Genomic DNA, 15,082 nt, shown 5'->3' with positions numbered 1-15,082 from the left:
GACGGCCGTTGTTCAGACAAGCTTCGGCACTGTTCCCGGGCCTTGGGCACGCCATTCAAAGATGAAGGCTTCTCTTTTCCTCACACTTGCGCCCGTGGTCTTCGCAGCGCCGGCCCTTGTGAAACGAGCAGCACCTACCGTGGTCGCTCCATCACCAGCAGCTACTGTTGTGGGACGAAGCCTTCTCGGGGTTGACACATTCAATGGCATTCCTTTTGCAAAATCGCCCGTCGGACCGCTCCGTCTCAAGCCCCCGCAGCCATTGACTTCGGCCGTTGGCCGGGTCGACGGGACTGGCACTCCCAGGGCTTGCCCTCAATTCTTTTTCAGCGTCGATGGCGGCAGTATTCCCACTGATGCCCTTGGGCAGGTCCTCAATCTGCCCCTCTTTCAGCAGATCACCAACGCCGGGGAGGACTGCCTCACCATCAATGTGCAGCGACCCGAGGGGACGACAAAAGACTCCAAATTGCCAGTCCTGTTCTGGATCTTTGGCGGAGGGTTTGAGCTCGGCTCTACGTCCATGTACGACGGAACGAGTTTGATCGCAGAGTCGGTCAAGCAGGGCAAGCCGATTATTTTTGTTGCTGTCAACTACCGCGTCGGTGGTTTTGGTTTCATGCCGGGGAAGGAAATCCTCGCTGATGGATCCGCGAACCTTGGGCTGCTGGATCAGAGATTGGGCTTGCAGTGGGTGGCTGACAATATTGCGGCTTTCGGCGGTGACCCCGATAAGGTAACCATCTGGGGGGAGTCTGCGGGTTCCATCTCGGTGCTCGACCAAATGGCTTTGTTTGACGGAAACAATAAGTATAAAGGCAAGCCGCTTTTTAGGGCGGGCATCATGAACTCGGGCACTGTGGTTCCAGCTGACCCTGTGGACGGCGAGAAAGGCCAACAGGTATATAACAAGGTAAACTCTGCATGCTAGCGGCCTTGATTGCAACCACTAACGTATTCTCAGGTCGTGGCAGCCGCTGGATGCTCTTCTGCTTCCGACACCCTCGCCTGCCTCCGTTCCAAGGATTACACAACCTTCCTCAACGCAGCCAACTCGGTTCCCGGAATCCTCTCGTACAACTCCGTAGCGCTCTCGTACCTTCCGCGCCCGGATGGCCGCACCCTCACAGAGTCCGTGGACGTCCTCATCCAAAAAGGCAAATACGCCAAAGTCCCCTTCATCACGGGCAACCAGGAAGACGAAGGCACCCTCTTCGCGCTCTTCCAATCCAATATCACCACAAAGTCCGAACTCGGCACCTACCTGAAAAAATACTTCTTCCCCGCCACCGACCGAGCCATCGTCGACGGCCTCATCGACACCTACCAGACCATCACCGACGACGGCTCCCCCTTCCGCACCTCCCTCCTCAACAACTGGTACCCGCAATTCAAGCGCCTCGCCGCCATCCTCGGCGATGCCGTCTTCATCCTGTCCCGCAGGTTATTCCTCGAGACAGCGACGGCCGTCAACCCGGACGTCCCCAGCTGGAGCTACCTCGCCACGTACGACTACGGAACTCCCATCCTGGGTACCTTCCACGGCTCCGACTTGCTCCAGGTCTTCTATGGCGTTTTACCCAACAACGCGGCGAAGTCGATTCGCGGGTACTACTTCAATTTTATTTACAATCTAGATCCGAATGGGAATGGGTTGATGACGTGGCCTAAGTGGAAGGATGGGCGGAAGTTGATCAGGTTTGATGATGATCGGAATTCGTTGGTTGGTGATGATTTTAGGAGCGACAGTTTTGAGTTTGTTAAGAAGTATTTGAAGAGCTTCTACTTTTGAGGGCAGTGGGGAGAAAAGGCGAGGGGGAAGGTCTAGGTATGTTTATGATGAGATATACGGGTGATAGTTATGATATTGATGGATGCGATACCCATGAATGAATGAATGAACTGGCTATAATTGCGGCATTGCGGCTTGTCTATACTGTGCAATTCGGTGACTGTGCAGGACGAACAGAGAACTGAGAGCCCTAAACTATCTACCGAAATACAGGATTACATGAATATCGTTGGTAAAACCATAGAAATTGAAAGGAATGACCGACATACTTTGCCACGCATCCACACCTCCATACTCCATCCTTCCCTAACGCCTCCAAAACAGCAACGCAAGCAGAGAAAACGCTTCAAGCGGCGAGGCCCCCGAACTCAGCGCCACAGAAGAGACATTGAGACCGCTACTGTAACTCGACGCCGCTATAGCAAGCGCCCCGGCAGCAGAAATTCCCGTCCCCACTGGCAAGATTCCCGCCATCGTAGTCGTAGTCGTAGTTCTAAGCGGCACCCACTCCCGGGGGCCTATCTCACCCATCCCAATCCCACCCTGAAACCCACCCCCCTCCCCCTCCACCACCTCCACCCTCCCATCCACGCCACCGAAACCCCTCCTATCCCACTTAACCCTCACCCCCGGAATCCTCTCCAACGGCTCGTTCAACGCCTTCTTAACCCACCGTTCCACCTCCCCCGCCACGTTCCCGGTCCGGCCCGCAATATCCTCTTTCCAAAACTCCTTCAACCTCCGCTCCACCTCCCCCGTGACCGCATCCATCTTCCCCGCAACCGTATCCGCGATCTTCTCAAACTCATCCCATTTATCATGGAACCTGTTCAAAAACCCTTTCAATTTACTATAGACAGGTAAGAATAGGACTAAAAAGGCGATGACGAGGACGAGCAAGAGAATCGGGCCTGATAGCGCTAGCCCTACGAATAGCCAAAAGAGCGTCGGATGGAAGAGGAGTGCCGGGAGTCTTTCTATCGTTTTCTCCTCGGTTGGGGTGACGCGGAGGAGACGGTGGAAGAGAGCGTTTGTGTTATGCAGGCTTGTTGCAGCGCTCGTTTGCAGCTCTGCATCTTCGCCCTTGCCCTTGCCCTTGCCCTTGCCCTTGCCCTTGGGAAGCGGAAGTGCTGTTCTTTCTTGCAGTCCCTCCCACACCTTCTCCGGGAGCTGGAAATCGGGGAACCGGATGACGATGTTGGGAGCCGCGTCTTCGACTTCTTCGACGGCTTGCGTGGCTACGGCTGCGGCGGTGGATGCCGCGTTCTCCACTTCTGAGAGGATTTCGGGGGCCTTGGATGTTAGGGGGTTGTTGATTTTGGGGAGGTTGATATTGGGGAGTTTCACTTTGGGGAACCCTCGAGGGCGGAGGGTGGGGTTGCAGATTGGGGTGGTGGTGTTTGGGGTAGGGGTGGGGATAGGTGAGATGGGAGTTACGTATGCTGGCGTGGTGAGCGCGGTGGTAGGCGGGATAAGGGAGAGTAGGAAGGAAGCGAGGATGGAAGGGGTGTTTGTGATGAAGAGCAGGAGGTGCATGAGGGGTGTTAAGAGTAGAGGGAGCCTGGCATGGAGAGGAGCCGAGCTCCGGTATCCGAGTGGTAGGGCGTCGTTTCCGGTTTCAGTGTATGCGCCATCTTTGCTGTCGAACTCGGCGGTTCTTGTGGGTAAGTCGGCTCTGCGGGTTGTGATGGCCGGAGACGAAAGAATATCACTGTTCATTGTACTGGTGGGATCGACATCCACGGTCTCACTCTTTTCGTCCTCGTCAGTTGTGGAAGGCCGGGCAGGGTTTGCGACCTGGGCTGCAGCAAGGAGAGAAACCTTAATTGGAGAACTCGTTTCTTCGTATAGCGCTCGCTTCTCCGGCGGATCTTGTGTGGTTGTGGTTCGAGACCTGCTTGTCGAAACACCTATTCTTGAGGTCCTCTCGCCAGTGGAACGTGTTAGTGTACTCTTCAGTGGAGCCTCCTCGTCGTCCTTTGCCTTCGTCGTCGACGCAGTTCGTAATCTTGTACTCAATGCCGTCTCCAGATCATTGGACCCTAGAGTGGTACGCAGTCCTGCCGATGTGCCTGGCTGGACACTGATCCCCACTGCAACAGTTCCAGGACTCTCATTGCTCATGTTCTGTCGCGGGTCTTTCCACACGTGCAAAGGGGGAATGTTGAGGATCGCAAAGACGAGTGCTGCGACTGCGAGGACGCTGATTATGGTTTGCCAGATTGCAAATTTGTTGTTGGTTGAATGTATCGAGGAAGCGGACATTTGAAACGCGGTGGTTGGGTTTGGGTGTGTTGGTGGTGTTGTTGCTTGTTGACTTGCACTGCGGATTTGGGGTCTTGGGAAGTATTTGGAAAGAGAGCAGAAGTTAAATATGAAAAGAAACTTGCAATGGTCAGCGTTGTATGCTGAGTACGGTGTACTCATAATACCATGACCCCTCGGGAATGACTGGGAGCACCAGGAGTCAAGGAGGGATTGTGTGAGCTGGAAGAGTCAACGACGCAGCCAGTCCAACGGGCCAACTCAGTCATGGTTGACACGAAACTCAACAGTTACTGCAACAGGATTTTCGAAAGGCCGTAGACCAGAAGTAAGAAATTGAACAGTAGAGATTTGGAAAAGAGCCTTGACTGATCTAGGAATGTTGACTGCGGAGTTTGGGACTCGAAGTTGAGAAGGTGTTGTGTGTCAGCCGTTGATGGTAGCATTTCCTTCAGCTGCAAACTAGACTAGCTGCAAACTAGACATCTATGACCGAACTACCATGCATGACCTTTGCTTGGGAGTCAACGAGGATGTGAGGAATGAAATGCCTAGTTTTTTCTTCCTCGTTGTAAGGCACTGGACAAGTTCAGATGACTTGATTGCCAATACATGGCTCTTTTATACCCGCCGTTTTGTACATATTTCGCACTTTTTGGATATGCTCGCGTATGAGAACATGGCAATTTTGCGCCAGGACGTGAGAAGGGGTTGCGTGATGAGACGTGTGCAGATATGGTTGGTGTAGATTCGATAGTTCTGTTGGTGAATCCTCCATTGCAGTTTCTCGACATTCGCGGCCTCAGAAACTCTTTCAACGAGGTGCTGTCAATGTAGACGTCGGATATACCATAGCGGCTTTGTAGGGATATATACAGAGTAGTATATCCATCGCCTATCGGAGCCAACTCGGTTCGAGTGCCCAGTCTCCACAAGGACGAGGTTGCAGACGCGCGTACGCCAACATCTTTTGACATGGAAGCCGATAGTCGCGACCATGGAACTACTATGGCTTCATATGTTCTTGCAAAAAAAGGCCGGCACTGTGATGGAGCAAAAAAGATGGGTCTTACCGCGATTCGAACGCGGGGCCTCTCGCAAGCGTGCTCAGGAGTACCCTAAGCGAGAATCATACCTATCAATGTTAGTGAAATGATGCAGAAGATTTGCTTGGCAAATTCGACGTACCACTAGACCATAAGACCGAGTTGTTGTTGACAACGAGTCGTTATTTTAAACTTATGTAGGTATAAAAAATGCCACGGCAATAATCTAAGCGACTGTGGGGTATCAGCTCCGGGAAGACCTCCAGAACGCTGTGAAGCGCTCGAGCCGCCTTCAAGCGAGCATGGAGAACTTCACTTTCAAATCCTCCGGCAGACGCCTTGTTTTGGCCGAAAAAGTCCCTAGGACAATGTGTTCTCAGGACACAGGTAACCTCACTGCAATGGAACTTTGATGAGCAAAGAGCGGCGCCAGATATGACTGCATATTATTTATCCGGATGTGCTTGACTCAACCGCTTGTTGATGATGATCCTGTGTTGGCTTTAAAGGTAACGGACACAAAGCTTCTGGGGACTCGCCACTCGCTATGCGATGCCCCCTCTACACGTCGAGCCGCGAGCTACTTTAATCTACAAGCTTGTAAGAGCTGTAGCAACTAATACTTTTATTAGAAAGCCTCTTAAGTGTTGTTGCTTCTATTGCACGATAGACAAAGCCTTAAACTTGTTGCTTCCTGCCTAGTTATAAGTGCGCGTGTTAATTTAAAGAGACAAATTAGCCTCTACATTCTTCGATTATAAAAAGATAATAAAACTACTGAAGCGGAGTCGTAGATTCGTGGACATAAGGAGACGGGGAGGGACTTAAACATAGACAATTCATAGATAAACTATATTCGGGCCCCGTTCCTCTACAAAGTCATCTCTGGTCACCAATTAATAGCAGATTCGTTACGCCAGGAGGATGCGTACGGAAGTCGATGCTGTATAGAGGATAGAATAGGCGGTGATGCGCTAGGTGGTTTACGGCTAGTGTTTATTCCCTTCTTGGTTAGCGCATCTGCCCACAAAATCGGCGGAGCAGTTATCATGAGGACATTTAGACATTTGCAACGGATGAACTTGAATTGTAAGACCGTCAAACGATTCTGTTTTGCCAAGGCTTTACTATTTGGCTCTAAGTTCCTCTTTCAACTCATCGCTGCTATGAGTATCCTCACTCTCACCTGCGGTATGGCGTACCCCCTTTTGGCGCCGGAAACTTCAAAAGACTGATGTGGATGGAAAAGAGTCTTTTGAGAGCCGATATTGATTTACTGTGTATATGTGAACCTTCTGTCGTCTCTGTCATGGTTGCAAACGATCAGTCTCTTGAAATCCAGTTTCGCTAGCTTTGCCACGCAGAAGATGATGCGGCAGCGTGCGACAATGAACCGTCAAGCACGCAAACTATTTGAGAAAATATGTTAATACAACGTGATCCGAATGTTCAAGTCACTATAGGATGGATTAGCAATCATTGGCTCAGACGGTGCCGTACTCATCCACTGTTCTTCGCCAATGCAATACTCAGAGGGTCAGGATCGACAAAACGAACAACTGCCAGAAGAAAGAAACCAATATAAAGTAATGGCCTCCGTCCTTTCTTTCTGCAAAATCCTTTGCCGGTGCGAATATGGAAGAGGTTGGCGCTAGGCAAGTTTCCATGTGTCAGGGGCAGCATGCCTGTGAGTACGGTGAAGGAGCGATGTGCAACGGAATCTGTCTGTGAGCCTGGATTCGTTTGATACTTCTCATTGTTGCCTTGGTCCACTTGTGAAACACAATGACTACTGACCCCTCTCATTCATTGAGCACGAGCACGCGCATGCATGTGACCGCCAGTGCACTGCCAAGACCACTAATGGCGCTAGTTACGCGAGCGTGAATGTTTTTACCTTGCACCCCCAGCTCCCCAGTCCATTCACTCACCGCTCACACAGAATTTCGAAAGGCGTGCAGCGTCGCAACATCACCGATAATCATCAATCCGAGCCCACTTTCCATTGAAATCCATACATCTACGGAGTACTGGCCTTAAATCTGACTACCCCTGTTGCATTCCACGTCTGGAACGCGATGTCACCTGCCGCGATCTTACAGACGGCTCCTGCCTGTTCATCAACAGCCTCTCCCACTGAGCAGACACCTCGCTCTCCCGCAACTCGTAAGGCTCTCAAGATATACCCCAGCTTATGTTACGAACAAATCTAACGTCGTCCAGCGGTTTCAAATGGACCTGCACCGTTCGATGATATCTTCAAGGCCAAGTTCTTTCAGATCATCGACGAATTCAAGGAAAAGCCCCGCTTCCAGCCCTTGACTGCAACTGAGCGGAAAGCCTTCATCTATAGAGCTTACGCCGAGGCTGACGAAGTGTTTTTTGCCAACCGGGAACTGGGTGAGTATGAGCAGAGAATGAGGGCCATGACCAAGGTATTTTACACAATACTTGCCGAAGAGCCATGGACCGATGACTACATCCGCCCCCATGATGTGGAGCGGAAGCTCTCGCGATTTGAGATGCACAAGGATTCTGTCGAGCTAGCGGCGAAACATGGCTTGCACACGCCTCGGGAAGCCATAGCAGCAGCACGCCAGCATTTGATCAATCTCGACAAACTAGATCCCAAAGATCGTCCTGGACCACGAGGGCCGTTTGACGACATTGAAGTGATTTATATCCCGGGCACTGTCTCATCTACGGCTACGAATAATATCAACCGAGATACGATCTATCCAGTTTCTGTCGCCTCAGTAGCGCATACTCTTCACACGCACATTTGTAGGGATATGACAGAACCCTATAAGATGGCGGAGAAGTTCGTATACTGTACAGACACCGAAGAGCTCCTAAAACTTCGAAAATTCGCCTGCGACGTGGTTGACTACACCCCTCATCTCCTTGACAACGATAATGTTAGCCTACTTCTTGTCCTCCTGATCTTGGCGCGTTCAGACATAACACGTCGATTTGAAGCCAACGGCATCCGGATCGAGGGCTCTACCATCAGCCACCGCCGTGCAGAGTGCTTGAAGACCAAGATTGGTTGGAGGACGGCGGACGAACGAAAGCCATTCGATAACGTGTCCACGGACCTTCAGACCCGGGTGAAAAACGCTTATAGTCCTGTCTCTCGCACGCATCGTACCACTAGGAAGGTTACGCGGAAGTCAGCCGGTCCTGCAACGCCTACAATGACAACGCCGGAAACTGGTTTCTTTGCGCCTCCTAAACCCTTTATCGCCTTCAAAGCCTTCAAAGTGCCGCAAGCCGCCGGGCCGGACTCGCGCTCACAGATGCCTTCAACCCCGGCACTACCCTCGGCTGCGCCTCAGCAAAATGGCGCTGATCAGGATGCAATGGATACATCATAGGTGGAGTTTCGATGGATCTGATCTTCATGGGCGCGGTTCCCCTTTGGGTAGACAGGACTTAATCTTGCATTAGTACAGCATTATCGGCGTAAACGATACGTCGCAAGGGCGGCTTTCTCTCCACGACTGCATAGATCTCTGGTTTTATTAGCGGCTTTCGACAGTCTTAGCGAGGAGTTTAGGTGTTTTGTTGGTGTGACAATGATGGCACCCTGGTACCGTTTTCCTTTCCTATTTAGATATGGTAGATAAACGAACTGAAATCACTTTCATGTTAGCATTTCCTGGTGCGGTTCAGGGCCAATTACGGGATTACATTGGACAGCCGGACACCGCGGTCTCCTTCCTTGCAACGTTAGGGAGGAATCTTACCTCTCCGGTTTTCATGCAGCTCGTTCCATGGGCTCAGCAAATGTGCGTTCCCTCCATCAGTTAGTTTGTTCTCTTCTCCGGTCTAGAATTTACGCCTCAATGTGTGGGCTCTCGGATTAATCCTTCGGTGTGCCACCCCTCGGAAAAGAACATTGCGAAACCGGATCCAAAGGCGAAGACAAACCGCAGCCATTCTTTTCCAGCTAGATATCTGCTGTTGTCTATACACAATTCATGCTTCCGTATCGCCTTACATTCTTCAACCCAACGCCTGACGATGCCACCTTGCGTTTTATAAGATGTGGAAACACATGATGCAAAGGCGCAACGAACTAAATGGGTACGATAGATGTTACTTTGTCATAAACCCGTTCCTACGGGTACCGTGTCCGAGTATGGAGCTCCGACCTCCCCCGAAACCCCGCTATGTATAGGTGTTCTATGAAAGGAGCCCTCAATGTGCAGGAAGAAAAGTGCGCGAAAATTATGTACACATGCAAAGGTGGCCGCAATCTTCCTCCAGAATCATGGCTTCGGTGCCAGCGGGCTTACACCGAGGTTGGAAGCATTCAGCTTCTCTCGGAAAACATGCCCTCGCAGCCTGATGAAGACAAGACCCGTGATGCAGACTATGTCTAGAATCGCAAGCCCAGTAAAACACCAACCGTACCCCATCTTCTCCAGGAGCGCGTCAATGATGGCAGCAGCCATTGCGGAACCCACATTACGCAGCATGGCCGAAAGCGCGACAAGTGATGCTGCCGCTGTCGGCATGCATTCTGTCTGATAGCTGGTGCACAGTACATTGATCATGCCTGTAGCTCCCGCGGCTGTTCGAGGGGACGTCAGTCAAGACCTCGGTAAGCTATTGGGAATACATCGAACCTACCTATGGCGGTAGCTATCAAGATAGCAGCAGCGTGGTAATGTTTTAAGACAAACCATCCAAACAGAACCTTTCCCACCGCAGCGAGCATGTATGCATACACCTGCATGTCCACTCGCATCTCCGGCGGGGGAGAGCTGCCATTGTTTCTCGCCTTGTACCGCCGGTGGAGCAAGTCTGAGAGTCGACCAACCAGAAGAGAAGACAGGATGATTGCGACACCTGATCATGTTAATTCCTGTCTATCCGGTCTATGTCGTTTGCATACCTGGAGCAATGTAGGTGTACCCGGTCTCGCTTCCGCTAAAGCCATACATCCGCTGCCATACTCTCGGGAATACGACGTACATACTGGAAAGACCAGCAAAGTTGAACGCGGATGCGAAGCTGACGATACAGTTTGGAACGAACAGCAGAACGCTGAACAGGCCTTTGAATGTCGGTCGTGGAGGTTTGGGGTATTCGTTGTTGTCCACCAGCTGCTTCTGCCGCAGTTTCGGTATTGCGAACCACCCCTTGCCGGCGTATACGCTGCCATTACCGACGAGACATCTCAGAGTTTCGGGCAGAGCAAATAGAATGAGAAGATAGACTGGAAGACATGCGATGGCTATGTACCAGCAAAAGTCAGTATTGATTGGGTCAGAATCAGTGAACCAGCCAGACATACACAAGAAGCCAAAAATCCATCTCCACCGACTCTCATCCGAAAATTGACCGCCAATGAGCGGGCCCAGCAGCGGACCAAGTTGCGGGCCTAGGAGGAAGATAGCCATTCGCGATCCTCTTCTCGCCGGTTCGGTCACGTCGGCCACTGTGCCTGCACCTATCGAAGTGACCATGGACGAGCCAAGAGCCTAGTAAAGTTAACCTTGAATGCACCCCTCCAAATCTCAAGGCGACACGAACCTGGAACACACGCAGCGTGAAAAGGCCACCCAGAGTTGGTGGCAGGGCCGCAAGAAGTCCATTTGAGACCAGGAAAACCGCGAGGGAGATCACGTAGACCGTTTTTCTACCTCCATAATCGCTTGCCGCTGCACCAAACAGTGGGGCTATTCCGAAGACGGCCCAGTATACGCTCACTGACGCATTGATCACTGCGCTTGTTGTCTTGAATATCTTCTCGAACAATATCAAACTTGGAAGATACACTGCGCCACATAATGGGGAGAAGAATCCCGCGGCAGTTACTATCAAGATAATCGCAATTTGACGGGAAGGAGAGAATGTTGTGTAAGGTGGAGTGGGTTCTGCTGCAGGGACTTTCTCCACGTCTATCGCTTCTGTCGTCTCTGGAGGCTTCTCCGAGACGAGATCGGACGACAGGACAGAGAAGTCATCTTTCGACGGTTTCGTAGAGACGGAAGAATCTTGGAAGGAAAAATCGGTGGAAGGGTTCGCGGAAACCGAGACTCCCTTGGAATCCATGGTAACAACCGGATGTGAGAAGTAGTGGAGGAGTGAGGGGTGGCCATCTTAACACGAAGAGCGATTACTGCAGTAGCAGCGCAGCACAAGTCCCGCGCAGTCGGCAAGCTCAATGGCGCAGTCATCCTCGGACGAGACCATGAGAGCGTGCCAAACTGAGCAAGTTTCCAGCTCAAGCAGCAACGGTCAATTCCCCAACATGTATCCGTAAGCTTGCCGCAGGCCCCAGGAGTCTCTCAGGTTCGAGTTGCTTCACCGCCAGTGTTCTCACCCAATACCGCAAATAATGCGAACCTTGAAGCTGATCGAGTTGCCTGGCCTACGAAAGAGTTCTGACCGTGCACATGTGTCTTCGCCGCCATGCACTGCATATGCCCCTGCTTACAATCCGCACGGCCCACCTTACGAATCCGACGCCTCCCACGCAGCCGTCCAGGATCCGTTCACCTGGGCGTTGTCGGATTAGAGTTGGCGAACGGATCAGCACGGGAGCGCACGTTTTTTTAATTTACGGACATGCATGCAGCAAAACCCACTTACTCGTATAATGCTGACGGACAACAAGGGCGAGCCGCGAGAGGAGTTCGAGCACACCATTTCTCGACTTCAGCGGTAAACGGGCCGCTGCCGCGCGCACCCGAGTACCGCAGCCCAACGTGGGTAGCCTGTGTGGCTGGACGGGTGCACCGACGTCGAATCAGCGGACATACCCTAGGGGAGGCCTAGTTGGTGCAACCTGTTCCATTCTGAGATCACTCGTGCATCGAAGCCAGTACCGAACTTGACCTACGCATTCCACAACAGCTCTCGACTTGCAGATGCACAGCGAACGTGGCATCAATGATACCATAGTAATCAGCGTTAGCTAGTACAACGGCGTTTGTGCTTGTGTCTAGCCGTGGAACTGAATTCATTCGAACCCAGCTCCTGGTGAAAATACGTTTCTCCACTGTGTCATTGCATGGTCGGAGACTTCCGCGTCTCTTCAAGAATCCTTCGTATGCTGTGCGGAGATAAAAGAGCATGAAGAACCTCAAATATAACCGGGGAGACTGGTCAGTGAGGACGTTGTTAGCCGACTTGTCATGACCCAATGGGAAGATGAGTACTCTGGCCTCTCTGCACAATCATAATCCATTACCCTATCTTGATTACGGTTCCCGCTTTATTGCTGCAGTTCGCCAGGGTTTCAGGCCGAAGAAGTGGGAGGCCTCTCAGCAATGATCACTTTCCAACGCAAAGGATGTTGACGATGTGTCTGGAAGGGCGGTCAAAGCTGAGGCCTGCGTGATCGGATCCAATGATATCTACTCAACAGTAATAGCATGGTCTCTCGCAATGGATAGTTTGGCTTGGCTGCCGGCCTTGCCGCGCTGGTGAGTTCAGCGGTCTCGCTTACAACTGCAAGCTGCCAATTCACAGCCTCTTCGCCGATCGAGCATCAAGACGTCACTGTCTGACAGGACCCGCTTCAATGGCTGGGCTCTGCCACACTAACTAGAAAGGGCTGACATAAGGTTGGTGGAACATAAGGAGACGAGGGACCAAATGCTTCAAGCAACACTGCCCGTTGCCTGCAGAAACACCTCTCATCTAAAGCATTCTCTCTGCCTTTGCCTGTTCACTCGAGAATCACTCCACCATCATGAACTCAGGGTCATCGTCATATCATCACATCCAGGGCATATATTGCCGATCCGGCAAAGATGAGTTGCTGGGAGTCGAAGGTCGCAATGCCGATCAAATAATCAGACACTGGCCGACACTGCGGACTCAAAGGATCGCCAATCAGTCAAAAACAACAAAACTGCCCTCAGGCATTGAGGTAGTTTTGACACCAATCGAGCTCCCAGATTTCACAACCCTGGAATCCTCTCTCTCTCTCAATCTCCAAACTCAAAAATACACTGTCCGCGAAATATACCATCAATCCAAAGGTTGCTACATCGGTCTACTCAGCGCTGAAGCATCCTCCATTAGCGAAGAAGAATCAGCATTCACGGACTGGATTGAGACATTTTTCCTACTCGAAACGTCTCTTTGGCCTTATTCGGACAGTGAAAACGTTCAAAACATCAAGGCGGTCCGCACCTCAGAGGCTATAACAACTCTGTTCGAAACGTTACTCCGCAATATTTCCTCCGATGACCAGTGGCATATTGGAAAGGACGGATTCATTCGTCGAGTCCTCGGATTTGTTGCCCGCAATGAGAAAATCCAAATGGCTATTCCCGCATTCCCTTGCAAATCACCAAACACACGCAAGGTCGGTGGACGCAACCCTGATATGGCCGAAAAGATTGCTCTTGACACTCTACACACATTCGCCAAAGCTGTTCGAGGGATATATCCACCCGGCGTCGCAATGTGGGTCATCAGCGATGGCCACGTATTCTCGGACTGCAGTATGCCTTTCGCTCTTCTCCCTTCGCGGTTCAAGCTAATCCTTGCGCAGTCGGAGTGGATGATGATGAAGTCTCAGCTTACGACAAGAAACTCCATGATCTATACAAGAGTCTGTACAACACACCTGAAGACCAAGAAGCCATCCGATTCAGGGGACTTACGGACATGTTCTTCTCCAATCCCGACATCGCAAACACCTTCCCTCACTCATACATCCAAAACTTCGAAATAGCGCATCCTATCGAATCTAAGCGGTCATCAGAAGCCGAAACCGCCCGTCAGATTATGATGGCTGGGTGCCAAAGTTCCCGTGAGCACTTCCAGAAACTCATCGCGGACCAACATCCAGCGACATTGAGTCTATACAGAGGACAGGCTCGCTTCATGCAAGACGACCTCGCCACTCCAGAATTTCTGGCAAAATCTGCGAAGCAGAAGAAGAAGATCTCCTTTGCCGTAGCAACTGAGATGATTGCACGAAACCAGGCATATTCCAACTTGCTTGAGCTGCTTCTTCCTAATTATGTTCGCCTCTCTATTCATGCACACAACAATCGCGGGCCGAAATATGCTATTTGTCTCTTTCCGCGGGACAAGATTCGAGCTATCGACTCCGTCAAGAAGCGCCATGAGTTGGTTCCCGCATACGAATTCCAAGTACCTACCCCATGGCACAACTCAGCCATCAAAGTAGCCGGTGACGATATCATCTACATCGGCAAAGCCGAGATTGTCAAGGCCGCAATTGAAGCAGGGGACTTTGAAGGGGGTTGGGTCGAAGGACCTGAAGGGGGCCACTTTGCACTCAGGTCCACGCAACCTGCTGTGGAACTCGGTACGATTGGGGCTGAGATCGAGAAGACTTCAACCGGTGTACAGACTGTCGAAGTGGGCAGCCTCGAGAAGACTCTGACCAACGTGCAGACGGTGGAAGTGGGCAGCGACAGTGACACTTCCGGCCCGGATAAGGTGCCATCCAGGGTCACTTTCCGTGTCAACCTGCGTGGGAAGTCATATCGCGTCTTCTTCGCCGCCTCCTTGCAGGTGGTTAGGCGGATGATTAGAATTCGGGAGGCACGTAACTAGGTCTGATGAGCAAGTGGTTTTCCTCACTTTGTTCAGCTTCTCATTGCTGGCTCGGAGTTTTGGTAGGTACGGAGGCCCTCTAATTGGTTTGTCATTCCAGACAAAATCACACAATCAAGACCTAAACTTTGCACAATGTGAATATCATGAAGTGAGGTTGTGCATGGTGATGTGCCGCACCCCTGCGGCATTGTTGAGCGCAGTGCATGATGAGTAGCTAGGGACCCCGTTGCGGACCCGCGTGGGTGGCTGGACAACGCTCTGCAGCATGAGCAAGGGTAGCTTAGCTGCAGCTTAGATCTGGCAGACTGGAGCTTGGGACTGCAGTTGGCCTAGCGAAATCCCACGCCAGCAGAGCCGAGAACCGAAAAGCCTGGTCCGTGGTATTATGGCCAGGGTAAGATATGGTATTGGTATTCGT

The 15,082-nt window shown here is 51.6% G+C and overlaps 5 protein-coding genes and 1 pseudogene across 6 annotated transcripts; 3 read left to right on the top strand and 3 right to left on the bottom strand.

Annotated features, from left to right (window-relative positions):
• Positions 1 to 61: 61 nt before the first annotated feature.
• Positions 62 to 1,917, top strand: EI97DRAFT_465250 (alpha/beta-hydrolase; the record flags this gene model as incomplete). Its single annotated transcript, XM_033801460.1, has 2 exons — positions 62 to 913; positions 965 to 1,917. The coding sequence occupies 2 exons, from the start codon at positions 62 to 64 to the stop codon at positions 1,790 to 1,792; spliced, it is 1,680 nt and encodes a 559-aa protein (XP_033656397.1). The 3' UTR covers positions 1,793 to 1,917.
• Positions 1,918 to 2,098: 181 nt separating this feature from the next.
• Positions 2,099 to 4,326, bottom strand: EI97DRAFT_484613 (uncharacterized protein; the record flags this gene model as incomplete). Its single annotated transcript, XM_033802118.1, has 2 exons — positions 2,099 to 4,177; positions 4,225 to 4,326. The coding sequence occupies 2 exons, from the start codon at positions 4,324 to 4,326 to the stop codon at positions 2,099 to 2,101; spliced, it is 2,181 nt and encodes a 726-aa protein (XP_033656396.1).
• Positions 4,327 to 5,121: 795 nt separating this feature from the next.
• EI97DRAFT_t27 lies at positions 5,122 to 5,262 on the bottom strand (annotated as a pseudogene). Its single transcript has one exon. The product of its transcript is annotated as a tRNA-OTHER (tRNA).
• A 1,762-nt stretch (positions 5,263 to 7,024) lies between these two features.
• Positions 7,025 to 8,743, top strand: EI97DRAFT_413771 (uncharacterized protein). Its single transcript, XM_033796810.1, has 2 exons — positions 7,025 to 7,269; positions 7,327 to 8,743. The coding sequence occupies exons 1-2, from the start codon at positions 7,182 to 7,184 to the stop codon at positions 8,478 to 8,480; spliced, it is 1,242 nt and encodes a 413-aa protein (XP_033656395.1). The 5' UTR covers positions 7,025 to 7,181; the 3' UTR covers positions 8,481 to 8,743.
• Positions 8,744 to 9,094: 351 nt separating this feature from the next.
• Positions 9,095 to 11,484, bottom strand: EI97DRAFT_431103 (MFS general substrate transporter). The gene is made up of 5 exons (XM_033797849.1): positions 10,648 to 11,484; positions 10,409 to 10,595; positions 10,007 to 10,348; positions 9,742 to 9,960; positions 9,095 to 9,682 (listed from the first exon to the last, which is right to left on the bottom strand). Exons 1-5 carry the CDS (start codon positions 11,167 to 11,169, stop codon positions 9,378 to 9,380), a joined length of 1,575 nt encoding a protein of 524 aa, XP_033656394.1. The 5' UTR covers positions 11,170 to 11,484; the 3' UTR covers positions 9,095 to 9,377.
• Positions 11,485 to 12,814: 1,330 nt separating this feature from the next.
• EI97DRAFT_448670 (uncharacterized protein) lies at positions 12,815 to 14,525 on the top strand (the record flags this gene model as incomplete). Its single annotated transcript, XM_033800173.1, has 3 exons — positions 12,815 to 13,574; positions 13,625 to 14,410; positions 14,455 to 14,525. The coding sequence occupies 3 exons, from the start codon at positions 12,815 to 12,817 to the stop codon at positions 14,523 to 14,525; spliced, it is 1,617 nt and encodes a 538-aa protein (XP_033656393.1).
• Positions 14,526 to 15,082: the final 557 nt, after the last annotated feature.

The sequence above is a fragment of the Westerdykella ornata genome (genome assembly GCF_010094085.1).
Source record: "Westerdykella ornata strain CBS 379.55 unplaced genomic scaffold EI97scaffold_4, whole genome shotgun sequence".
Taxonomy (NCBI): Eukaryota; Fungi; Ascomycota; class Dothideomycetes; order Pleosporales; family Sporormiaceae; genus Westerdykella; species Westerdykella ornata.
The sequence above is the reverse complement of the archived record's forward strand: the minus strand, read 5'-3'. Positions and strand labels throughout refer to the sequence as shown.